The sequence below is a fragment of the Opisthorchis viverrini genome (assembly GCF_000715545.1).
Source record: "Opisthorchis viverrini unplaced genomic scaffold opera_v5_102, whole genome shotgun sequence".
NCBI classification, from domain to species: Eukaryota; Metazoa; Platyhelminthes; class Trematoda; order Opisthorchiida; family Opisthorchiidae; genus Opisthorchis; species Opisthorchis viverrini.
In genome coordinates this window covers 56,581-82,745 of record NW_008751761.1, presented here as the reverse complement: position 1 = coordinate 82,745, position 26,165 = coordinate 56,581, and the positions used below count along the sequence as shown (strand labels likewise).

At 46.3% G+C, this 26,165-nt stretch overlaps 2 protein-coding genes across 2 annotated transcripts in view; one reads left to right on the top strand and one right to left on the bottom strand.

Moving 5' to 3' along the window:
- Positions 1 to 10,546: 10,546 nt before the first annotated feature.
- Positions 10,547 to 26,165, bottom strand: part of T265_05513 (hypothetical protein) — a gene marked incomplete at both ends in the record, with an annotated part of 45,892 nt that continues 30,273 nt past the window's right edge. The window contains 7 exons of the mRNA XM_009170547.1: positions 10,547 to 11,004; positions 14,388 to 14,681; positions 14,807 to 14,912; positions 16,045 to 16,544; positions 18,281 to 18,887; positions 21,082 to 22,469; positions 25,522 to 25,842. Coding sequence (XP_009168811.1) covers positions 10,547 to 11,004; positions 14,388 to 14,681; positions 14,807 to 14,912; positions 16,045 to 16,544; positions 18,281 to 18,887; positions 21,082 to 22,469; positions 25,522 to 25,842 — 3,674 coding nt within the window. The remainder of the gene's footprint in view (positions 11,005 to 14,387; positions 14,682 to 14,806; positions 14,913 to 16,044; positions 16,545 to 18,280; positions 18,888 to 21,081; positions 22,470 to 25,521; positions 25,843 to 26,165) is intronic.
- On the top strand, positions 19,570 to 25,602 carry T265_05512 (hypothetical protein; the record flags this gene model as incomplete). The annotated part of the gene is made up of 5 exons (XM_009170546.1): positions 19,570 to 19,717; positions 19,803 to 19,945; positions 19,991 to 20,045; positions 25,023 to 25,198; positions 25,453 to 25,602. The coding sequence occupies 5 exons, from the start codon at positions 19,570 to 19,572 to the stop codon at positions 25,600 to 25,602; spliced, it is 672 nt and encodes a 223-aa protein (XP_009168810.1).

The window sequence follows — 26,165 nt, the reverse complement described above, 5'->3', positions numbered from 1 at the left end:
GCGTTGCAGTTAGTGGGACTAAACTAGCTTTCTTTGCGAATTTTATCCTACACAAGGATTTAGTTGGCTGGTAGCCACTGGGGTCAGTATCCTGCTATATCCTGGTCTATTTGCTACCACGTGCGGAAAGAATCACATGGTTATCAGATCGAAAGATGCCAAGATCCCACAGCGTGAGGCCGAACAGTGTTCACCTTCATTTCGTTTTGCCTTGACATGGCCTGCACCCCTTTGTTGAGAGGGAGTGAAGAAGCCGTGTTCAAAAGTGTAGCACACGTTCCGGTCCCCTTAACCCACAAGATTCTTAGACAGCTTTAGCTATCTCGATACATCACTAAGCGCCGCTTACGGAGAAACTGCTTGCGAATAAGCTGCGGTCATACGAGGCTGCCGAGTCTCCGGAGACAAATATTTACGGACATTTTAGTTCTTTAGATCGGTGAAACCAAGTCTAACGATCCTGTGTCAAGATTCCAATGTCAAAACTGAGTCAATCTGATGAAAATTAAGAATATATCGTCAAAAGTCTAATAACTCGATTAACAACTCGATTTGAATGGTGTGGATACTGCAATGGATGAACACCTTCAAGAATGCCGTATGATCGGCTACATGTAATCACAGACCAAACGACAGCAACAAAGGAAGAAGATTCTCACCGGATCTTGACACTCACAGTATTGTGGAATCATTTTTGTGAATGTTTTCCCGACCTCTGACTTGATGAACACCCTTCAGTGCTGATTTGTCCACTGACCAACGGGCTATTAGACACGAGAGTAAAAATATTATCTGCACAAAGTATCCGAAAAGTGAACGTCCTCAAGCGTCTTCTTGTACTTTCCTAGACATTCTTTGAATATTAAACAATAATGGAACTCAGTTATAGAATTTCCGTACGAAGCTTCTATCAGATGCGGGGATAGAGCTTTGACACGTGATCAGATACTACTCGCATGTTTCGTCAGTAGCGTACACTGTTACACCGATATCCTGTCCTACGATGCAAACGTACTATTTGACTGATTCGCTAATCCCTTATATCTGACTTCTGTTCCCGCTCCAGTGGCTAGTGCCGGAAAAAGAATCTTCGATAAGGAACACAACAGCTGCATTGCGAACAAACGAGTGCGAAAGCGTGAGTTCGAAAACACAACTGCCTAATGTTATTTTATTGAAGGGTCACTGTCTGACCTTGGTCCAACTCTGGCTTTGATACAAGAGGGAGCGTTGTCTGGTTAGTCGGCATCTAGTGGATTTGACGGCCTCAGTAGATTTCGGGCATTTAGTGGTTAACTTCAGGGATCTGACCTTTCTGATACGAAATAACCAGTGAAACAAGCAAACAGGGTTCGTGCTTCAGAGCAAACATTCACGGCTTCGCCAGGCTGTCATAATGTTGAGGAAAACAGCCGTCAGAACCCTGAAAAGATTTCCCATCATTGTTGTGGCGACTATTGCTTGGTCTGTGGGAGTCCATCATGCGTTACGGTGTTTCCACCGAATAAATTGGCACAGAATGAGAGTAGTCTCCTCGATGAAAACATACTGCGATATCTCGAATATCGCCACAACTGAATCTTCAAGCGGCCTGTGTGCAGCACATTCAGTTGTAGAATATCGTAAACGAGAGATTCAGTTGAGTCACGCGTGAAAACCAAATTGATTTGCAAATGAGTGTATTTCTCGAAAACAGTTTAATTTGAGTTCAAGTTGAACATAAGGTTGGCGGAAACTCGGGGACTGCGCCCGAACTGGGAAGGCAAAACCGATCATGGGCTGTCGAAGAGGTTTCAGCAACTTTGTGAGTAGTTTCCGTTATGAAGTTTGGCCTTCATCTGCAAAGATGAATTCGGACAGATGGCCGTACCGTGCCACTCAAAACTAGAACTGCATTGTCCTCCTTTTGATATTCCTGTTTTATAAGTCGACAGAAGCCTCAGATGTCAAGAAACTTTAATTTCGGGGTTTATTACATCCAAAGTTGGTAGTGAGCACAAAATTCTTTTGACGAAGGGGTTGCTTGCTGGAACAGACGTTTGCGAATCCACTGACCTCACACAGGTTTAGGGCCTCTTCAGTCTTCATTTGTGGAGACCTCCAAAATGAATCACTTACGAGATATTTTATCCACTACTGAGGGTATTGTGTTTTTGTACTCACATCTGTTTCCGTAATGTGTCCAAATAGCGGTTCACAGTCGAATCGCACTCAGTTCACCGTTTGAAATTCCGGTGATCACGCCATCTCGTATGACTCGTAATTGGTCTGACATAAATTCCTTGTTAATCGCGTCATTAACCACACTTCTTTTGTGCTTACCTTGTTTCACGAGACAGCACTGGTCCCATTATTGGTTTGCGCGCCCCACCATCAGTGCTTTTTATCCTGAAGTGATCACCGACACTGTGGTTTCTCAGTGTTTTGTCATCCTGTGATGAATGTCCACAGAGGACGACACTTTATGGTCACTGTGTGCAGGACGCACGCATTTCCCTGCTCCTGTCTCAGGACGTCCACACGCAGTTGATTGTCCCCTCAAGTGAGGTGAAACCATGGTTGAGGCTTCAGAGGTCAGACCTACATGACGAGCCGAAAATGGAACAAAACCGGTACCGTTGTCTGCGTGAATTTCACTCACTTCTACGACGCTCCTGCTGATATGCTGAATACCAAACCCGATTTCACTTGAAGCAGTCGCCATGTGTCACTTACTCGGTTGCAGGACATCATGAACGATGATAGACTTATGTGAATTGTAGGTTAAATTTGCCTCAGTTTGCAATGCAGTGTTTCATCTGAAAGTACTTACATGCCTGAACGTAGATTGGCCGACACTCAGTTATCCAACTCTTAACCGATTCGACGTGTTTGTGTATACGTTGCCTTGGTTACCGAGCGGTACGCGGCGAAAATCAGGATGGTTTATTTCCTAGCCCAACTAGGAGGGATTTGGCGGATAAGAACGGAATGATCTAAATTGACTAAAAAAAACGATTCCTAAGTTATGGTCACAATACGCATTCAACTAATTAGCCATTGGTGGGAACAGCCAGTGTCGTGTAACAAGTGGGTGGATCGTTATTTCTTCCGGTCGGCTGCACAATGAACCTGGGCACAGAGACTGATTACGAAGGTTGTGTGATCACACAGTGGATCGACTCGCAACACCTTCTATTCAACTCGTCGTGATCGAAAGTATCCCGAAAAGGGTTGTTGAGCGGACGACTTTCTGTGCTCTCCAACCTTCGTGGAATATCTAACGAATCCCCCATGTGCACCACTAATGCGTGCCAGAGGTTAGCGCCCCACTTAAAATAGATTCCGCCATGCTAAGGACGACTGATACGATAGGCGGTGACCGTTTTTTCTTGGCACGGTTAAGGGGCGATCTAATTCTAGGACAAGGCTGTGATCGAAATGGATGGTTTGTTCAACCGCCTGACACTGAACTCATGATCGTACGGCTAATGGTCGCTCCTCTATGATACTGCCTGCTGTGTCAACCAGCTGATGCCGATGCTGCCGGAATCCTGAAAAGCGGAATCACATTAGCGTGTAGAAGCGCTCCTGAAAATTAGTCTTCAAGCCAGTGGTACCAGAGGCACAAACCGTCTTTCTCGCTTAAATTTGAACGAACTCAGATGTTACAGATTTACAGTGCGAAATCATCTTTTTAACTCGTCCCCGTTTGTTCATAATCATCTGAGAACAGTTATCTGAATTTCAGAATCTTCCTGACTCGAAACTGGTATTGCTGTTTTCTAAATAATTGTACTACTAATGAGTAGTTGAAATGCGTGCATTGGTCAGTGGGCCAGGTTCACCTAGGAAACTACTCACAATGTTGCTGAAAACTCTTCGACAGCCCACGACCGGTTTTGCCCTTCTTGGGGTTCATCAGGTAGGCGCGGTCTCCGAGTTTTCAGCAACCTTATGCTCTACTTGAAACATGAGGCGGCCTGTGTGCAGCATATTCGGTTGTAGAACATCATAAACGAGAGATTCAGTTGAGTCTTTCGTGAAAACCAAATTGATTTTCAAGTGAGTGTATTTCTCGAAAAGAGCTCACCTACTTACCTTTGACAAATATCAACAGAAAACGGACAACACTCAAGTTCGTCGGAAGCACAACACTTTGCCCCAAGCAGCAGATTTTATGTCCCAATGGTCTCTGATATGTACCATGCCATGGAAAGTCTCAGGTTCTCATGTGTACTATCATTGCTTGGAATCACACAACGAACTTCTAGACGTACCTTCGGGAATGCTATTTTCTATGATTTTCTTGACATATTTTCCTGCATTCTTCTAGAGAGTATATTCTGTCTTGTTAAAGACAATGAATCATGTGGTGTCAATAGGTCTGTCTACAGCGTGAAAAATGTCATTGTTTCCTAGAGGTTCAAATCCTCATGCTTTTGAATAATGTATCAATAAAACAAAGGCTTTGACATGTTGATATTTCGTCTTTATTTATTCAGCTGCAATACTGGAAGCCATCAACATCACAAACAGGAATACATACCTGTACAGACGTATTACACTACTTATAAGGTTGCTGACAGCCCATGGATCGATAGCCCACGGCCGATTTCGCCCTTCTTGGGGCTCATCAAGTAGGCGCAGTCCCAAAGTTTCCGTCAACCTTATGTTCTACTTGAAACCAAACTCCACGGAATTGGTGAACTACACTTATTTGCAAACAAATTTGTTTTTGCAAGGGACTCACCTGCAACCCAGCTGATGTCTTTTGAGCAATACCTACCAATAAAACTGTGATATAGGCCCAATCAAGTCTGGTTCTTAAGTTTAAAGTAATTTGATAGCTTGTGCCGAGGCTTTTTGCGCGCATGTTGGATAAGTTTTGATTGATCAGCGTGGCCGTCGTGAAGGTTAACAACTTCGAGCTGATATTGCGGAGTACCGGAGACAATCCTATGGACAGAATGTGTATGGCGATCGATGAGGCAGAATTTCGGATCTCAGCTTTCAGGCCGTTGGTCGATCGATTGGTTACCGGACTCTTTGCATAAACTTCTACTTGTTTCGCCAGTCTGTATTTCAATACGACTGTACGTAACTTGGGGTAGCTGACTGGGCAAGAGTAGAAATAATCTAGACAAAATACGATTGGCCACGAGTCAGACAGCCCGGAAATCATATGATTGGACGAACAAGACCAATCATCATAGTTCCATGGTTGGGACATTGACTGTTGACTGGACTTGAGCCCTGAGAGGCACGGTTTCAAGGAGAGATCTCCTTTAAAATGTTCGCCATAGTGCAACATAATTTGTGGCCAATTTCACAAAGAATTTGGTTCGGTAAATTTACCCTACCTGGTCCCAAAGAAGTGCATACGATCTTGAAAGTTTACAAAACTTGGCAGATGGACCACCTGAACTTAAATCAGACAGAAGCCTTCTCTGTACCAAGGTAGCAACAGTATTTAGTTAACGTCGGACCAGCGAGGTATGTACAACTGACCAAAGCAAGTATTTTGTACCATATAACGGTGCTTAGATGGTATCCCCTGATGCACATTCTGGTAAATAAAAACTTTCTTCTTTACTGAGTTGTCAGGATCCCGCTTAGGCTGTGGCGTGCTGCGGTAGTTGATAAATTTCTTCTAGTAACATTTAGATAGAGACAACTTCGGGCAAACTGCCCTTTTTAGACTGCATGGCACATAGGGTCCGGGGAAAACTAGAGACCAGAGTGTGCCAGAAGCCAACTGACCCTGGGGGAGTTTTGAACTACTCGTCTGCCCATCCCAAGTCGGTATTCGCCAGTATTGCCTCATCAATGTTTGGGCGTGTAAGGGCTCCGTGCACAAAAGCAGTTGATCGGACAGGGGCTCAAATTGAAGTAAAGGATAAACTTTGCAGTAGTGGATATCAGGCTACTTTGATTAGGCGTCAATTGCGAAGGGTCTTGTTATCGGTGAAAGGAAGAAGCCCTTCACTGTGGAATTCTTTATTAGAAAATGTCAACCGACCAGTTAGACTATTGGACAGGGAAGCGAAACTCTCATATACATCTTATTTACAAAAACTGAACATCCATCTTCTCCTGAACGCGTCTTCCTGAACTATGCTGGATATTCATTGACTGTTGCTCAAATCCAAGCAAATGCTACACAGCGACTCCACAAATTCCGTAATACATCTCCTCTTTCAAGAGACGCAAAGTGAATTTACAAGAAAACATACTACTCGCATGCCTCCCCTATCAGTATTATCGCCGTTACATCGGTAGCGGAACCAAACAGGCAATGGATTGGTGTTGCCGTTATTCCATATAAACCAGGGACATCCGAAGGATCCTAAACACGTCTAACATAAGAGTTGCTTTCCGGAAAGGGAACACTGCGATCTGCCTTGGTGCAATTGAAGGATCGCCTCCTGGCGAACAGAACCGGGGGATAACACACTGTGCACTGAAAATGTCTGTTCGAATGGTGACGAAACGCCGAACACATCAACAGCCACCTGATCAACTACCAAACTACAAGGTTTTAACAACAAGTATAGCTCTGCTGATCAAATCAAAACAGCCCCTACTATGTGCATGGAACCAGTTGAAGCATGACATTGATCAGGTAACATACAGAAATCAATCAATCAGTGTCTGTACGGCACTGTTTTAAAACAGCATGTTTTAATTCCACGACCGAATGCCAACATATCGCGGAATAAGTCCTGTTCAAAAAATTTCTCGATCGGTTTTTTTACTGTCTGACATTCGACTAAACCTAATACAAAAACGGTGTGCTATTTGTCTTGGTCAAAACAGCTGACGATATGGATTTCAGCTGCGATTTAGCACTCGGGAACGCACCGCTCGAAATGTCGCATTCGGTTGTGTTCGACTTGGCTACAAACCAATAAAAAAGGACAAATGTAGACGCTTGGCACGAGCAAACGGTCCCGAAGGAGCAATTCAATATGCGCTCATCTTGAATGGAACGCACCAGGCGGGTGTGGCAAAAGGATTCTGCATACTAATGACCGGCGTAGCCGCACTTTGTCTAATACGCGTTTGTGTGTTATGTGTGTACGTTACAGCGTCCCTCGGTTACGACGAATACAACCCGATTGTTACGTAGTCTCAGGTCCCACTCAGTCTCCCATCCCAAATGAACTGTCGAACGTTATAAATCAAAGCCAATGGATGCGATTCAAAATGGTTCGCAAACGGAAAGATAACGGTTTCGTGAATTTCAACTGACATACGACTACAGATCAAAATGTCACTTTCCCAAACGCATTACATCCGTTATCCAAAGACTTCCTCCAAAACTGGTTACCTCTAGGACAGTATGAAACGTGGGCCCGTGCTGGCCTGTCGCTCGAAAGGGACAGATTTTTTCTCGACATCATCAAACAAAAGCGGCGCCATATTCATGTCATCATCCAGTCAAGTGTTTCACGCCAGATACTTAAAAAAGAGCACGCAAATATTATTCCTTTTGTCAATTACTGACTTTAACCGAGTTGGAATAAAGAGAATCGATGGACGAAGGACTAAATGGGGACATTGGAGCCAACATTTCACAGGAATGCGGTCTCCAGAACGTTTGAAATATAATAGTTTGGGGTTGAAAACCAGAAATTCCTGCACGGACAACGCCTCTCATTGATGACTTGTTAGCCCTTACTTTCCGAGGAACAATTAACACAGGAATTGGAATGTGTACAGTTCGTGGTTGCTCTTAAGGGGCGAGATAGCTGACCGGAAGGTCCATGGTTCGAAAACGACCTCCCCTGTCTAGTCTTGGGCTGCCTGGCAGTATCGTATCCCTCGTTGAACCTTCGGGTGGCAGTCAGGCACCGAAAGGGTGCCACAGCTGAACGATTTATTTTGTTCTTAAAATTGGCAACGAATGGGAAAACTGAAGAAAAAGGGATGCCACGCCAAGGTTCTTTTGCGACAGGCAAACCGACTCACACTATGGAAAGCAAACACGTCACCTTGTCGAGCTTAATCACCCATCGGTCAGTCAAGGAACCCCCTCAACCGCGCAGCGGGGACACCTCCTCGATTGGGAACGAAGGGCTTGCAAACCAATAATCAAGCTCGGCGAACAGATCAGTGGCCGTCTGATCAACCATCAATAAACGCAGTCGAACTACCAAAGTTTCGACAAGTGGACAGTCTAATTGTATTACATGACGTGAGTCATTTTGGAGACAGCTTCAGCACCCAAGTAACGAAGTAGCTACCGAAGTGTCTACACAGCTTACGTAAAGAACAGTGGCGAAATGTACTGGACTGGATATTGGATCAAGCTAAATGTGACGGGTGATTCTAAGCATATATGAGGTCCGATGGTCATTTCAGGCACTCTAGCCATTGGTTGGTATCTCACAAGGCAAAAAGCGAGTACAACAGCATATATCTAAAAGTTCCAACAGAACTGTCACTGCAGTGATTAAAAATCATGGCGCCCGAGTACTGGTGTTTTGTGGATGCTTCAGACTGCAGGCGGACCTAAGTATTCAAAAGTAATGACATCGGTTCTTCAAAAATGTCAAAGGATAGAGGTGAGACCATTACTGGAAGAATGGTGTTCTAAGGTTTGCAAACCCGTAGGAAATTCCCTCGGCAATCTACTACCGCTGGTGGGTTCCGAATTGGGCGCTGCTCGAAAGATGCAACTAAGGTCGCTTTGAGGACGGGAATCGGGTCTCCTGGAATTTCCTGATTTTGTTCAGAGGATTAACCCTTTCTTTGGCAGATCAGGTGTTGCTTGACGGCAGCAGATTTTGACAGCCAGGTTTTTTTTACTGAATAATACAGTCAAGGGCCCCCTGACAGTTTGCTGAATCCGCACATCTTGAGGAGCTTTTACATAATACCCATTTATGGCATCCGTTGCTGGAAGCAATTTTGGTTTGCCATCTCTACCGATCTACGCACCTATTGTAAACTGCGAGTGGATACGATCTGGGATATCAGTGGATTCTGTACACGTATCTCTCGTAGGAGATACCGAGTCGCTTAGGTAGACTAACACACTTTCCCAAGTCGCTTCGGAGAGAACAGTCTATTCAATACATACACAAGAGTGGAGAACTAACTTGAAGCTATGCACACATTTGCCTGGACCAAGTTTGTTTTTGTTCACAGAGTTTCAATTGAGATGAGACTCAGAGACAATTGGCATTGCATTAGAAGGATCTCATCGCCTCTTGATCCGCAAGATGAACTACTTGACACATTCAAGTAGTCAGATGGATTCGATGAATCTCCAACAATTTACCGTCAGTGCATCTCGACTCAGCTGAGGCCCAGACACTACGTAAAAAAATTGGTGCTTCGACTGAACACGTTTTTGTGAGGAAATAAGACAGAACAACAGTATCTAGACCGATTCCAGTAAAACTTGACGCGGCGTAGATTACGAGTGTTCTTGAATAAGACAAGTCTGTTACACCCCTTGGAGAAGTGAAATGACCCAATGGGATCGAGTTTGATGTCACCGGATACACCAGCTCCTACGAACTCCAAATGATGAGCGAATTTCAGTCCCTAAGCTCCAGGTCAGACTTGTGGTTGAATCGGTGAACCCGTGTTATCCCGTACAAGAACCGGAACAAAACACATACGCACACCCAACTGCATCAAAAGTGCAGAGTGAGAAATTCTGTGATCCATTTAAACAACCAGTTGTCTACGAGTTAAGCTCTGACACCTCAAAAATGGGATGAACTGAGTACGTTCACAAACAAAGATGTTGGGGTCGGCGAGCTTCGTAATGTTGCATACGGGGACGGTAGGGCCAAAACAATTGATATGGTTAAACTAGAAGGACAAAAATACACATTAATAAAGCGCGTCACACCGCGACCAACGCACACTGGTCTGAGAGAGTGAGGTCCTGAGATCGATTGGTAACGCTTACTCGGGGTGAGGCTGAAAATAGGTACGGATATAAAATTAAAGATAAAAAAGAGGTGTGTCAGTATGATACCGTGTAAAAAGTGTCAGAAAACCTGAGGTAGATTGTCCGAAACAGTGTGCGTGTCCACACAAAAAAAAACAGGAAACACATCGTACTGAGGTAGGAACAGACGGAACGCGATTATCACTAAACTGGTTGCCCAAACATTTCCTGGGCTCAAATTTAAAAAGGACTCAGTATCCCTGAGGCGTACAAACGGGGTAAAAAAAAGGCAGAAAATAGTGAAAGGACGATTGTACAAAAAACCCCACGACATCTAATCACAAAAGATTGTCGAAAAAAGAACACATGATAAGACCATCCATCGCCAATGTTGTGAAGTTGAGAGTTACAAATGAAAGAAAATACATCGATCGAGTGAGGTATGGGAAGGGTCAGTGAGTGATATTCGAGACTATCACATTATGTGGTAGGATTGACGTGGGACTGTACAAAACAGCTGAGGGGCCCATGCGAATCTCCCAGTTTTCGTAGTCAACTGGGACAGGGTCGGACAAGGCACTCTAAAACCTCAGTGGACAGCAAACGGCCGTTGTCGGGAGAGGCACAAAATAGTCGTGAACGGAAACACAGCCATCACAGGTTGATATAATCGGTAGACGAGGGGATGGGTTCTAACGGACTCGATTTCGCCTGATCTGTCGATGGCAATGATGGTGAGCTGCCGGGGTGAGGAGGTAGGTCTGTCGGTTCGATAATTGCTTCTTGTTCCAGTACGCGTACGGGGGTTGAAGTTTTCTCCGAGGAGCTGTTGTAAAGCCGTTCTAGTAGGTCAAGTATACGTATCACACCAGAGCCATCGTCTAGCAGAGCTCGCACACGCAACGCAAGAAGATGTAGTGCTGGAATACGCAGCAATAGGCGTCCCATACGACCATGCGGAGCATTTGGCCACAGCTGACTGCAGTTGTACTCAAGCCCGGCATAGACTTGATCACGAGCAGATTCAACTTGGGTCCTGTATTCCGAAGGCAAGCCAACCGTTTCTGTGGATTGTAGAAGAGAATATGGGTAGACATGCGTGCACTGATGGCCTGACAAACAAAGTCTATCGGTAAAAACACTCATTTGCAAATCAATTTGGTTTTCAGGAGAGACTCAACTGATGAGCCCCAAGAAGGGCTCATGGGCTGTCGAAGAGTTTTCAGCAACCTTGTGAGTAGTTTCCTTTATGAAAAGTCTATTGATCTTGAAAACTCACATTTGACTGAGGAAATCGCTGCGTTTTATTTAGGTACACAAAAAAAATGACATCAAATGCTTCCCGACCGTGCGAAACGGTTTTAGAGAGTGGGTTAGTAAAACAATCAACCTTGTGGGCTGTCGAGAGTTTTCAGCAACCTTGTGAGTAGTGTCCTTTATGAAAAGTCTATTGATCTTGAAAACTCACATTTGACTGAGGAAATCGCTGCGTTTTATTTAGGTACACAAAAAAAATGACATCAAATGCTTCCCGACCGTGCGAAACGGTTTTAGAGAGTGGGTTAGTAAAACAATCAACCTTGTGGACGGAGACAGCGGGCAAGACGTGACGCGAAAACGATGCACAAAGAACGCAAGTATTGGACACTATACTATCAGAGTGTACATTGCTTGAACAAATCCTTTAATTGGGGGTTCGGTTCAAATCGAGACCTTAACCACGCCAGGGTGTGAGGATTTAATTTCCTTACCATTTCACATAATGAAGACTAACAAATGAATGTCGTCCAGCTGTAACACCCAAATAGAGCACGAGGGCTGAGATAGTGTCAAGTTAACCTGGCTTGAAAAAGAACAGTCAAGATGCTGGGGATGGATTCGAACGATGGATCTTTCAGCCAGTGTGTTCGCGCCTTAACCACTGAGCTATCTCGAGCTCAATAAACGAATGCCCTATCAGTAGCTTTTTATTGAATGGTAGTCGGATACTAAAAAACAATTCCCAGGGACAAACAGCGGTAGTTCCTCAGGCATGCACAAGACCTTCGTTCCTGGACTTTCGAACAGACGCTATTTGATGGCACAAGACTAGTTTTCGGTAACAGTTGAAATACTGATGCTGATTTATATACAGGAAGAGAAAATGCCTTCAGGTTTACTGGTGGTTGATCAGATGACAGTTGATCTGTTCGCCGAGCTTGGCAATTGGTTTGCAAACGTTTCGTCCCCAGTCGAGGAGACATTGTCAGTGCGCAGTTGAATGGGTGCTTCCTCTGTGCCTAGCTGTGCCTATGTAATTTTTGTAGAGTATCTAATATCCTGTCATGTCATTGGCTAGTTGGTGTATGCCTTCTGTTGCCTTCGGGTTTGCACGAAAATGCGACGCTCCCATGTCATTCAAGCGAAACATGAAGTTTAGCATCCGTTTATTATATATCGTATTCGCTTTTTTGGATTGATGGTACCATTCGCACTGTATCAGACCAGATGAGAGTGCCCAAAGTGAGCACGATGATTTTGTTTCTCCACGACGGAGAGCTGCTCGACCGTCGGAAAATATGGCAGGAAAAGGGATAATGACATTGAAAAAAACAGCTGAATTACCGAAATGATCTCACTAAGGGGATTTGTAAGTGAGAACGTTTCTGAGAAAGATAGAATGTTGTACATATCACGTTGAAAAAACTCTGGAATTGCCAGGTACGTCGGTGTTGCATCGGTGCAGCGTCGGTTGGGCGGAATAAGGGAACAGGAAGGGGTTCCTTCCGTGTGTTGCCCTGCGACCTAGCACTCGACCTCCTGAGCTGCTCAGTGAATACTCGGAGGCAGCATCCTTCATGGGAGAGGAAACCTGACCATCAGTGATTTGGCCGAGATTATGATAGTAACGAGCCTAGTGACTGGCTGAAGTCGGCTTCCGACTTGTTTCGACATTATCCTGGTTCACGGGATACGTTATGGTCTTTGCGGCGGAATAAGATATTACGATATCTTCAATATCTAGGATTTTATGTGTGTGTGTGTGTGTGTGTGAAAATAACTCACGCCAAACCATAGACTCGTCCGTGCTAGCACGGTCGATAACCAGAAATGTAGTGTCATTTTTCGTCCTCATATAGCCCTCGTGCCCTGCTCGGTACTGGATGGGGACGATCTCGGGGAAGGTCAGTCCATGACCCCGGAAGCCAGATGCCTCAGTGATTAAAGCGCGAATTTACTAATCGAAACTGTCCGTGACCTCTGCTTCTCGACTTCCCCTGTCTAGGCTTGGGCAACCTGGCAGTATCCAAGTCCTCATGCTTCCTTTTGGTGGNCCTGATCAGTGCATCTGTCGAGATATATGATAGTAACGAGCCTAGTGACTGGCTGAAGTCGGCTTCCTACTTGTTTCGACATTATCCTGGTTCACGGGATACGTTATGGTCTTTGCGGCGGAATAAGACATTGCGATATCTTCAATATCTAGGATTTTGTGTGTGTGTGAAAATAACTCACGCCAAACCATAGGCTCGTCCGTGCTAGCACGGTCGATAACCAGAAATGTAGTGTCATTTTTCGTCCTCATATAGCCCTCGTGCCCTGCTCGGTACTGGATGGGGACGATCTCGGGGAAGGTCAGTCCATGACCCCGGAAGCCAGATGCCTCAGTGATTAAAGCGCGAATTTACTAATCGAAACTGTCCGTGACCTATGCTTCTCGACTTCCCCTGTCTAGGCTTGGGCAACCTGGCAGTATCCAAGTCCTCATGCTTCCTTTTGGTGGCACGGCAGTTAGGCACCGAAAGGGTGTTACAGCTGAACGACTTTCGTTCAGTCCATGACCTGACAATGAAGCACAAAAGCTCAACTCATCATTGATTGCGTCAACTCATTCGCACTGTTAACTGCCGTCTCCACGGATAGGGACGGCGGGACGAGACAAACCAATGGTTAGTAACCCTGACAAGTATGGATGTGTCACGCAGCCAATGGAGGTGCTGCAGCAAAGCTATCGCCCACATTGGACAAACAAGTCCATTTGTCGTCAATGTACATATGGGGGCATCGTCTCCAACGCTTCCATTCCCTCGGTCTCATTATCCACGATGAACGAAGTTGTAGCAGCTACAAACGTTCCACTTCGATACACGGTTTGCGAAAACCGTAAACCATTCAGCTGGAGCACCCTTTCGGTGCCTAGCGGCCATGCCACCCGAAGGTTGCACGAGGACTGGGATACTGCCAGGTTGCCTGGATAGGGGAAGTCGAGAGACAGAGGTCGGGTTCGAACCACGGACCTTCCGGTCAGTAAATTTTTTCTCTAACCAGACCATCTCGTGAGCTGAGAAACTAAACCGGAACTGAAATGTTGAACGAGCTGCTACATAAAATGCAAGACACGGAGTTGCACCAAATTTTGTTCAAACATACTACTTTTTCCCTCTTACACCGCTTTCGGTCGACCTCGTCAGCAACGGATAAATAGAGTGGAGATTGGAACGGGTATGGCAATTACCTGGATTCAACAGGATGATTAATTTTATGCTCCCCAGTTCCGCTGGTTGCAACCGAAGCGGGTGCAATTGAAGAGCTGCAGCGTGGACAAAGTTAGGGACGGATTTTTCGGAACGGTTCGATCCTATTGGTGGCTGGTCACCTGAGGAAGGTGCGTTGGGTGACTGAGAGTGAGTAAGTAGTTCATACTCTGGATCAGAATGTTCCTCATTCGGAGAACCATCAAGAGACGTTTGATCGGAAAAACGGAGAGTAGACCGGAAGACCAATTGGGAGAGCAACAATTCGAAGCAAGCTGTAGACAGAAGTACGAGAGACGAGAAGATAATGTGAACAGTATTGAAACAATGCGCGCCGATAAAAATCCCCTAGCGTGTATCAGAACAGTAAAACTGGCAAATGAGCACTCGGGACACTCACCGGATTTCAAAAGTGTTAACCGCACGGCGTCAGGAAAGTTGGTGAAAAACGGAACTTGCTCGGACCAGGCGAGTAGAGCACGCAGAGGTAGCTCCTGTGCGGGACACTGATAAAAGATCAAAAAAGGTCGGGTTACTATACGGAATGACGCCAAACGTAGGTGGATTTTTTGTATTACTCCCAATGATAGATGCAAACTACTCGTTGTTATACTACAAGCTTACAGAAGGAACATAACATCTTCAATATATAGTGGGCCACAAGAGGAGCACAATTGAAGACAAACTTTCCAACCACAACCACAGATACAAAGGCAACTAACCAGTATACAACATCCCACCATTCACACAATGAAAAAAACGTTCAGCGGGATGCAGAAAGAATACACCATAGTTTGTCATCGGGGTCTTGAAGATCCATAGTGCGAACATGAGCTGCCAGTAGAATGGATACTTCAGGATAACAATAAGCGTGTCGAGGTGGAGAAGGTCCAGTTCGTAAAACCGAATAAAGACACCGTCTTCACGGAATTTTCCTTGTGGATTCCATCTTTGGTGAAGGGCCGCACATCAGGATGTGGTTGGTGGACTTCCGGAGAGAGTGGCCTCTTTCCTGGGGAGATTAGCACAGACCTAAAGAAACCTCGGTCATAGGACCCGCGGATAGTTTATCACATCTGTCCGCACCATATCACCGAGTACTTTGAATTTGAGAAGACCTAACGAGGTACTGATCACTATCTTACACAGGACCTGTCCACGCCACATCACCGAGTACTCTGAATTTGGGAAGACCTAGCGAGGTACTGATCACTATCTTACACAGGACAATGGTACACAAGAGACCGACAAAAAACCCAATAGCAAGAAGAGATCTTCAGAGCTGTGCTGAACAGAATAAAGGCAATACACGTCCGTGTGCGCATTAAATAGCAGTCAGCATAGCCAAAGCGGACCATCCTTGACCTTCGGGAGAAGGAAAGGATCTACGAATTCGTGGAATACCGAACAGGTTTAACAGCAACCATCTCCTATGCATAAAGACCGTCTTTAACCAGTCTTGTTGTGGCCAAGCAATGAACTTTGTTGAACAAGTTCCCGGTTCCACAGAGGAGCAGTAATATCGGACAGCAGTTACCCTGATTAAGGAATAAACGGTTAATCAACAGAACGCCCAGCCCCCTCTAGAGAGACTGTTCCATCAGTTATCACCATTAGTATAGAAAAGTAATTTCTCACATCAACGAATGGAAGATCCGCTTGTTGTATTTGTGCGCCAGATTGCTCATTGACCGAATTATCGTCATCTGCATTCTGATCTTTTCGGATGTCCTGTCCTTTGCGCTGAGCCAGCCAACTTTGATGATAATCGTGCAGAACCTTCTCGGCTGAGCCTATGCAGTCCAAAGACTGGGGTGGCGAAATGGAGGAGAGCGGCCCAGTAGTGTCGATTGCGCGGGAAGATGTCGAACAATTGGATTGGCCTGTTTGTTCGTGTGATTGGTCATACTGTTTTGTGGTTGACAGCGAGATGAGGGGAGTAGATCCCTTCGGTGCGTTTTCCCCTATAGGTTTATAATCGAAAACCGCGGTGGGTTGGTCATCCGGATGCAAGGGAGTTTCGTCTACATTGAATGAGGAAGAAGAGCCGAGGGCATCTGGGGAACCGGCGCCGGAATTCGCCGGAGAATCAGTCGAGGTACATGATTGGTTTAACTGATTACGTTCTTCTTGAACCGCTACAACGAACAGAGAGGCATAAGGATAGAGGTTTCGTTTAGCTATTCATACATCGAAACACATTAACCTGATACAAATCCAATACCAAACAGTGTTGAGGGGAATTCCCGTGTCATCACTTCAACAATTTAGGTTGCTAAATATATTATTCTCCAAAGCAACGAAGTATCACTTGTGATTTATTCTCGAAGCGTCTAACCTCGCGTCAAAAACAGGACTAAGAGCAAATTCCATGGGGAATCGCCACCCGTATGCGAGACAAACTGCAACGATATCAAGTTGCCGCGGACCTGTTTTGCCACGAAGACAACGTGAACAGCTGTCATGAATTCCGACACAACATAGCGATTCAACCCTGATAGATGCGCAGGTCATCTCGGTCACCTCAGAGTAAGATATCCCTCAGATATCCTTCAGAACAGGTCCCGATGTGAATTCAGGACACACTATGGGAAGCTGTCAAATCTGGGCATCGTAGTTCAACATCAAAACAAGTTTTAAACCCATATCAGGACATCTTACGACCAGGAAGGCGAAGTCATGATGTGAAAAGTGTATGGACTTAGACAGCAGCACAGAAGGTGTGTGTGCACTGCAATCCCTGCGCTATCCCAGGTTACGTATAAAGTTCGGCAAAGGAAGAAGGGGCAGACCTCAATTGTCCAGAAAGGGGAATATAGAGTCGATGGACCAGAATAATGCACGAAATATGTGCGATTTCGTGTAAGAGAAACACTAAATGCCAAAGAAACCGATGCGAATCTAATGATGTCCAATGAACGGACGGACTAACACTGAGATTCACCCATCTCACGCTTGTTTTCCCACCTGTATTGTATACCTGAAAAATCTCACTACTAAGAAAATATCAGTAGGCAATATTTTCCCGCACAACCCGCACGTGCTTACCGTGCGGCCCCCAGCCCCCTCCACAGACAGAAGACAATAGCGAAGAAAGGATTGGTCGATAGATTCTGGACCAGGAGTCGACACACAAGCTACAGACAACCACTCACCTTCGCGCCGCATCCCCACCTGTAGGCATTTGTGGTAGCGACAAAATTGGCAACGGTTTCTTAAACGCCTATCGATTTGGCAAGACTGACTGTCTCTGCATGTGTACACCAGCTCTCTCCTGACAGTGCGCCTGAAGAATCCTTTACATCCTTCACATGAGAATACACCTGAGTAGATCAGAAGTGCATGACGGAAAGATGAGTTGAGGGTGAAGTAGAAGCAGAGAAACGGCCGGTTAGACGTTCGCAGTTACGCATGGTGATGGGAACAAGCCTTAAAATGAAACTAAACAAGTGACATATTTTGGCTCGTAGAACTCAAGTAAATGGAAAGCCGTTGGTGAAAGATAAACTTCCCAATTTAACAGGTTAGGGTACGAGAATGGACCAAGTACACTCATAGGCAAATTTAGTTGATGCCAATCACGAACTCAACTGCATAGAAGTTTCACATTTCAATTGGCGTCATATTCGAGAAATCCCAACAGGACATACTATTCATAAACGAGAGGTTCATTTCAGTCTCGTGTTAACACCAAGATAATGTGCAAATTAGTGCCGTTTGTCAGTTACGTACAATTTGATGTTCAAGTAGAACACGGATGATGAAAACGCCTATATGATTGGACGAAACCGGTAGTCGGCTGTCTAATGGTTTCCAGCAAACATATGAGTAGTATGTTCAGTCAGAAAGTCGTAGGAGAATATTGTGCACTTACCATAATGCTTCCCACATGCCCGATCTCCACATATTTGACATGCGTAGCCCAAACCCGTGGTCGTACTTGACACTGAGTCCACCGAAACCGCGCTACCAGTACTGCTTGTACTCATGGATCGGAGGAACCCTCCTCGGACTACTCTGCTCGAATGCATGGCTGCTGGTAAATGCGTCGTAGAGCAATCAATACTGGGAGAGACGGAGGCAGCAGTAGCGGACTCTCCGGTCGTCGAGTGCAAGAATGGAGAAATGATGGACAGGTTCACTGTCTGTTGGTGACGTTGGGACACATCGGATGCCGACGGAAAGCTCGTGTGTGGACTGTGTTTTGAAGGTGTGTTGGGTGATGTGAGGAGAACCGGTTCCAACGGACAATTCGTCAAAATGGGCACTTGAGTGATTAGGGTCGGTGCCGCGGTGGTACCAGTGATGTTGGCGACTCTTGGTGAACTGGCACGAGGTGAGTCATGGGATGGTGGTGGGTACGCTCCCGGTTGAGGATCGGAACGCCGATGGTGAATCATCGACGTGGGAACCGGTGACGTGCCCGCCACGAAACACGTCAAACTGGAGTCCGGTGCCGACAAAGGTGCGACGGATGAATGCTGCAATAATACGAAAGCAAGTATTGCACTGTGAAGATGGTCATACAAAAGTCAATGAGAAAAAAGTAAATCGTAAATTGCGAAGGAAAGGCGATACGGAACGTAGGGCTGGCTACCTAAATTTCACGCATCCAGAGGAAACAGCATCAGGAGATTGTCCGTTGTGATCAGTGCTTCGAAGTACAGTGCCGAGTGTGATCCTAATAGGCAAAGCTACTAGCTACTGCCCCATTAGAACGTTATCATCATCATCGACAGCATGACATCAGTGCTCAATACCGATGCTTCACTGCCGTACAACCATGATTTATTTGAAAGCCTTATTGTGAAGAAAAGAGTAAAGGTGGACAGGGAAGGGACTTAGTGCCAGCTTACCACAATCATTCCGAGGTGCCCACACCTACAGACATTCACTCAGGCAATCTGGATAGAAACTGACAATAAGAACGCCACTGACATCGGTTAGAAGCCATATCTTGTGGTGTCTCCAACCACATCCTGGAAGGCGAGTAGCACCGACAACACCCAAGCGTTTCGTAACCTCATTCATACTTCTCTGCCAAGTCAGGGGTTGGCCACCTCTCTGTTTACGCCACTCTGAGTTGGGCATGGAAAACAGCACTCTTTTCGGCAAACGATGGTTGGGCATACGTAACACATTTCCCAACCAACGCAGCTTCTGATGCTGGACACATTCTTCAATGGAAGAGCCCACTGCACAACCGAAAACTCGCTTTCTAACTGCCTCGTTACGGATTCGCCGACACTAACCCACACGAGCTATGGTTCTGAGACAACGATCGTCGAACACCTGAAGACGGATGTGCCTAGTAGCCACCTTAGCTTTTGCTTTATTTCGAGTATACCCAGATAAGCACGTTTCTTCGGTGTCCCGAATAGCACCTACTCAAACAGACCTTTCGGGGGCGTTGATCCAGTGTTGGTTCAAGTGGCTGGGACCGTACACAACCTTCCGATTCAAGCATTCAGCATCGAACTTAACGGTGAATTCCGGCGAGACAGCTGAGTGGGTAGAGCGCGAATTTACTGATCGGAAGGTCAGTGGTTCGAACCCGACCTCTGGCTCCCGACTTCCCTTCTAGGATTGGGCAAGCTGGCAGTATTCCGGCCCTCGTGCTTCCTTCTGGTGGCATGACAGTTAGGCACTGAAAGAGTGTTACAGCTGAACGATTTTTTTTGAATTCCGGCCAACCACCTCGACGTCAGCGCCAATTTCAGCTCATACGTTCAAACAACAAAGATATCGCATGTCTCGAATAGGAGGATCCAGCTGAAGTGCTGAGCCCAACAGCACAACGAACTTTAATGTAGCAACCATCCAGATACCAAGAGAGGACGAGTGAGGTTGTGTATTGGATGAACCTACAAATTCTAATAACTGCGGATGGAAAGACGTTGTGGACGGGTTGGCAGAATATTAGCTACCAGAGTTGGATGGTGATGAAATGAATCTCTCACTTAGTTTCGTCAAGTGGTATTGCCTAGCCAAGTGATTTAGACATCGGCTCAGGAACAGTGATCGGACCATTCGCCCCACGAGTTTGATCAACTGATTCTGGCGAAGTGGCTGCCTGCATACGGCAGTTCTCGCACTGATGATGAGGACGAACCAAACTCATGGCCACAACAGCCCAGTATGGACAACAGTCTCCATTGTTTGTCCCACTGTCACTTACTTATTCGCCCGATTGAAGTTGGTCAAGACCTAATACGTGAATGTCGTGTATTTGTACTGCGACCAGAACGTCGTCAATGGCGATCCGGCGATGAATTTGGTGATGCAAAGTATAAATTTACTGCTGAAAAGGCTTGATTGAATTTGGCCATCGGATTTCGGAGTGAGGGCCGCTACGAATTTCGAGCAGGCCCAACTTCGTCTACGAACTTGGTCACTCGTCAACCAACTAACAGTGAGACTGTTCGAACGGTTAGTTAGACAGTTATACCTGGAGGTTATATCTGGAGGTTCCGCGTAGTTCCTTCACCCACTAGAAAACCGCCAAGACGGAGTCCGTTTAAGAAACATGCGAGTCACGTGAGGCAATAACTTGTAGGAAAAACACATCACGTGAGGAAAAACTTGTAGGAAAAAACACACATGTAGAAAAAACATTTTCAGGCAAGAAGAAGAACGGTGCGTACTACTTCCACAAACCGTAAACGGAAGGCGTACCTGGACAGGTGAAATCTGAGAAGTACATTTTTCCCGAGACATTACGTGGACTTGTTCTAATGGGTAGAAACCGGCACTATTCGGGTCACATCCAACACTGGATGGTGCTGATTGCTGTTGCTGCTGTTTCGTATTCGAGCGTCGCCGATGACCCTTCGGTTGGATGGATGACCTCGTTCGGCGATCCATATTGCGGTAGCTTTGATGCTGGTGGAATTCTAGGCCTTCCGGTTTCGAAGGAAAAACAGTATGACCGCGACGTTGCTGACTGATTAGGGTAGCCGCACCGCCTTGGGTAAAGCCTGACCTAGCAGTGGCCAGCTGTGATGGGTTGGCAGCTGTCAAACTGGCATTGTATAGTGTATTGGAATTGACATTGAGCGATTGCAAATCGAAAGGAACCCCTCGCGCTGGGGCAGAATCCATAGGAGAATAGACTGGTAACAAGTTGGGTGTAAGAGAACTAGAACTTTGGTTCCGACTTGAATACGCCTGTTGATAGTCGCCAGCACCATGTGTTCCGTTCATAAACACGGTGGCTACCCGCGCCTGAACCGGAGCGGGAGTAAGGCTTCCACCAGTGCAGCAGGACGGTAACGCCATCTTCATATTTGGAGGGATAGCTAGCATAGAATAGACTGGTTGTGATAGTGACGATGAATGGGTATGAGATACACGAGGCTGGTGAGAACCGGGAACAATTGGATGGTGGGAATCTGCGAACAACCGAACCAAAGGTGGTACGGGTGATGCTTGAACCAACGTTGAATACTGTAAGTTCACAGGAGCCAGTGATCGACGGTTGGTTTCAGCTGAATGGATGGTGGTACGACCAAACGGGCTTGGTTGTTGCGGCGTTGGGCTGATGTGAGAAGAGAGAGGTTGTTGAGTAGGCGAATGTAAAACCGATGCTGGATTGGATCCATTGAAGTCATGTGCGAAGTGGTTCAATTCATTCAGGCTGGCGGCACTGGGGCCGCCAAGGACCGGGGGAAATGCGACGTAATTCGCATGTACTCGGGTGGGAGTTGTATAATTCGCATAGCCCCTATCTGCCGGAGATCTGAGAGGAGATAAGACACTGTTAGTTACGTTGCGAGGTTGCGAGCCATTTGAGTAGGCGATCTGGCATGTGGGATTTGTGTTGTAATGTACCGTGTCTTGTGATGGAGGAGTGGTTACAACCAGTGGAGCTGCACGCAACGGAGGTAGTCGATCGAGCAAACTGTTGCTCGTCGAACAAGAGGTTGTCACTTTGGAAGAATCAGATGATGAAGATAATTCGATGGACGAGGACAGAGGAGATCCAAGAACAGCCGGTGTTGACGCTGCGTCAGGGATTGGTGTGGTTAGTGAAACCACGTATGATTGCAACGCAGGGAAGGAACCTAGCAAGTTGAAAAAAGAAGGTGGATGAAAAAGCGACAAATCGAAGTCCAGAAAATGATGGTGAAGCAAAAGACCACAATTAGTGAACGGGTGACCGACCCAACAACACATTCGCGGTGACAGATTAACCCCGACAACGAAGAACAGCTGTCCAAAGGAATAAAGTTCTTGGAAAACAGATGATGAAAGGGGACCAGCTGATTTATTTATCTAGTATTCAATCTACCACTGGCCAGGTTGGACGAGTTAGCACGCACATGGTTAGCCGAAGGGGCACATCGGAAACGGATGAGAGAGGTCAGATGTGCCCAGACTGTCTTTGAAATGCCTTTGCACCATAAAAGTGCACGCTTGTGCTTCTGGACATGCAGTCATTGAACGTGGCTGGAGAAGCCGTAGCATATGACCGCCAATCGATGTCAATGGCACTCTGGTTGTCCGGTTCTATCGAGACTATCTGAATGAGTGTCTTAAGCCACCTAGAAATGATTGTGGTAGGCCAGCACTAATCCTTGCCCCGCCCACTTTTATTCTTTTCCACACAATGTGGGTTTTAAGTAAATTATGATTGTACGGTAGCGAAGCACCAGTGCTGAGCACTGATGTTCCGTTGTCGATGATGACGATGATTCAGCTGCAACACCCTTCCGGTGCCTAGCTGTTATGCCACCCGGAGGAAGCACGAGGTCATCATCATCATCGACAGCATGACACCAGTGTTCAACACCGATGCTTCACTGCCGAGGGCTGGGATACAGCCAGGTCGCTCAGTCTAAAATCAGCGAACTAGATGGGGATATTGGAGACCATGAGTCCAAGAATATTGGACCAGGGAAAGTGAGGAACAGCAGTGTGTGTCGTTGGAAGGCTGAGGGAAAATGGTAATATGGAGGAACCGAGAACGGATTGAATAACTTTCATCCGAGAATCTTTGTAAGTTCGATGTTCAGTGCTATAAAGTTCAAAATGAAAACTGAGAAACTAATGAGTGACAGGTACGTTGGAATCTGTAAGGGCGATGCACGATAACATCATCCACACGCTCTTGAAAATGGGAAGGAATGAACGACAATAATTTATTGATTGAACGATGGGAGGCTAGTAGAAATTTATGAGGAATTTCTGCGCTGATGTCCCTCATACAATGCCTTCAAGTCACCGGTGCATAGTGGCCGTTCAGAAAGCTTTCAGTTTAGGCTTAGTTGCAAATCACAAACAGACGGGATCGCAAAAGGACCAGATATCTTCGAGACCGCAACAGACACTAACAGTGTCGAGAAAAATCCATCTTCTGTGGAGCGGCTGAGCGAAAACCCATATCAGTGGCCACTCCTGAAGACGTTACTATCAAATTCGTACAACGGCTGTTTGGAACAGATGGACTGCCAAACTTTGGATACACAGGGATTAGTGGAAGCTAAATTGTAGAAAGGGGAACAAAATGGGGAATCACTAAGATCTGTGGCCTGCTTCAGTACGATCGAACGTCTGGAGATATCCCACGCAAGAGTCTGCAGATGAAGGGGGCACGCACTGTAGCAGTTCTGAAAGGAAACCGGGAGTTGGCATCATGGCTTTCGCTGCGAATTTTCTCTATTTCTAAATTAGAACTTCAGCAATGACGTCGTTTCAGTTAGAGACTTATGTTGGAAATCGCTTGTACGGTGGAACTCGACTCAGGGTCCGCATGACATGCATATAAGGTGTACGCTCCGAGATATGGGAGTTCAGGAAAGTTGGATATCGGGTATGCAGACATGAAAAGAGTAGGTGGTGGGTGGGTGGGACAAACAAAGGAGAACGGGTATAGGCGTAACTCCGCCCTCGATACCGGAAACAATGGAACAGTAGACAGCTTAGAAACTGGAGATGGGTGAGGTCACAAGACCCGGATAGTTGCATTCTAATTAAGGAACAATAGACGGTGGAGAGTAGGACAATCTCCTAACACTAAGCAGGAATATTGCACCTCAAGGGACAAAAAAGGAGCGAATTCATTGTAGTCTGTACATCGATGTTTGTTTGACCAAAGATATGCCGGCAGTGCAGCTTTCAGGGGCTTGAAACAGTAAAACACATAAGACTCCGACAAACTGGGCGGTAGTAGCAACCATAGATTTCAAACCGAAAACCGTCTAGAATTGAAGAGCACTCCAAAACCGGTTTTTATGAGCCGTTTGTCATTTTCCCTACCCAGCACTTGGCACACTAGGAGTACCGCAGTTGCCGTGTTTCTTAGTGCCAAAGCAACATCCTGGGATGATGCAAACTCAGCGTTATTGTGTTTTCGACCATGGCTACGTTAAATAACCGCCCTAAAGCTGCCACCTTGATGTGATGGTCGGGATTGAGTGCTACAATGATCCCACAGGCTACACTGGTTAGAACTACGTTCTACAAGGTGCAACCATTCCAGGAAGGCCAACGAAGACCAGTGAGGCAAAGAGCAGCGAAACCCCGCACTACAAGTAATCGTGCTACGGGCGGTCTGGAGGCAGTCGTAAAATCGTCCGCGCATTTTTAATACGGTCGAAATACTTTTGAAACCAAAGAGTCCGGTGCTGCTCAAAAGGCACCTGCTGTGCGCAGCCGCATCAAGAATGAAACAGTAACACCCTACTGTCTGCGCACTCGGGTTGAGCCAACCCCATACAGCCAAGCAGGTCGGGCTGTTGAGTTATCGGCTCCGGGCAGGGTCCCCAAAGAAAACTCTACTGCATGCTGCCCCGTAAGTCAGACGTTTGAGTCAAAGGCTCAAGATGGGGTACTTCAACCAACCCGCCTCCCTCGGTCTGGGCAACCTGGAAGTATCATTTACCCGTGCAGTTCGGTGTCAACCGATGTCCCCTCCCAACCCCTTCTCACTACACAAGCAAACGTCGCAAGGTCATTTGACTGTCCATTATCTGACCGAAGGGCCTCGCTGCCTAGTAACAATGAACAAAATAACCTTTCTAAATTCACAAGATCTTTTCTATATAGGAGCTTTTAACGTACGCACGCCATGACAAATTAGCAAACAGATACTGTTTACTGAAACCTTATACTCACTTAAAATTGATGTATGTTGTGTCTCCGAAACACGCATACAAGACCCGAGCGTGGTTATGCATCTCAGAACGCCAAGGATGAACTCAGCTCTTTCACATTTCTCCCTCCGTGTGTCCGGTGACCCAGAAGCGATGACTCGTGGAATATATGGCGAAGGAGTTGCACTCAGCTCCAGAGCTGAATGAGCTTTGCTGGATTGGATCGCGGTGAACAGTCGTCTTTGCGCTGTCCGGTTATCCGGTTCAATTAAGCTCAATGCCTCTCGGCATAAAAAGCGGTGCCTGTTTGTAGTGTCGGCTTCTGACCCAACGGACCGCAGTTCTGAGGCGGAGAAGGATACTTTCTATCAAGAGCTATCCGAGCTCATTCGTCAAGCGAAATGCACTGATACTGTGATCCTTGCAAGCGATTCAAATGCTCAAGTAAGTCATATGAGCTCTTGGAATTACATTTGGGCGGTCGATTCGCAGTCAATGCTTTCCGAACAGACAACGGAGAGCGACCAATTCAGTTGTGTGCTGATCACGAACTGTTTCTGGCAAGTATGATCTTTCAACATATACGTTCACATCGTGTAACCTGGCGGCCGCCAACTACAAATCAACCGTGGACCCAGTTGGACCACGTGGCCATCAGCCACCGGT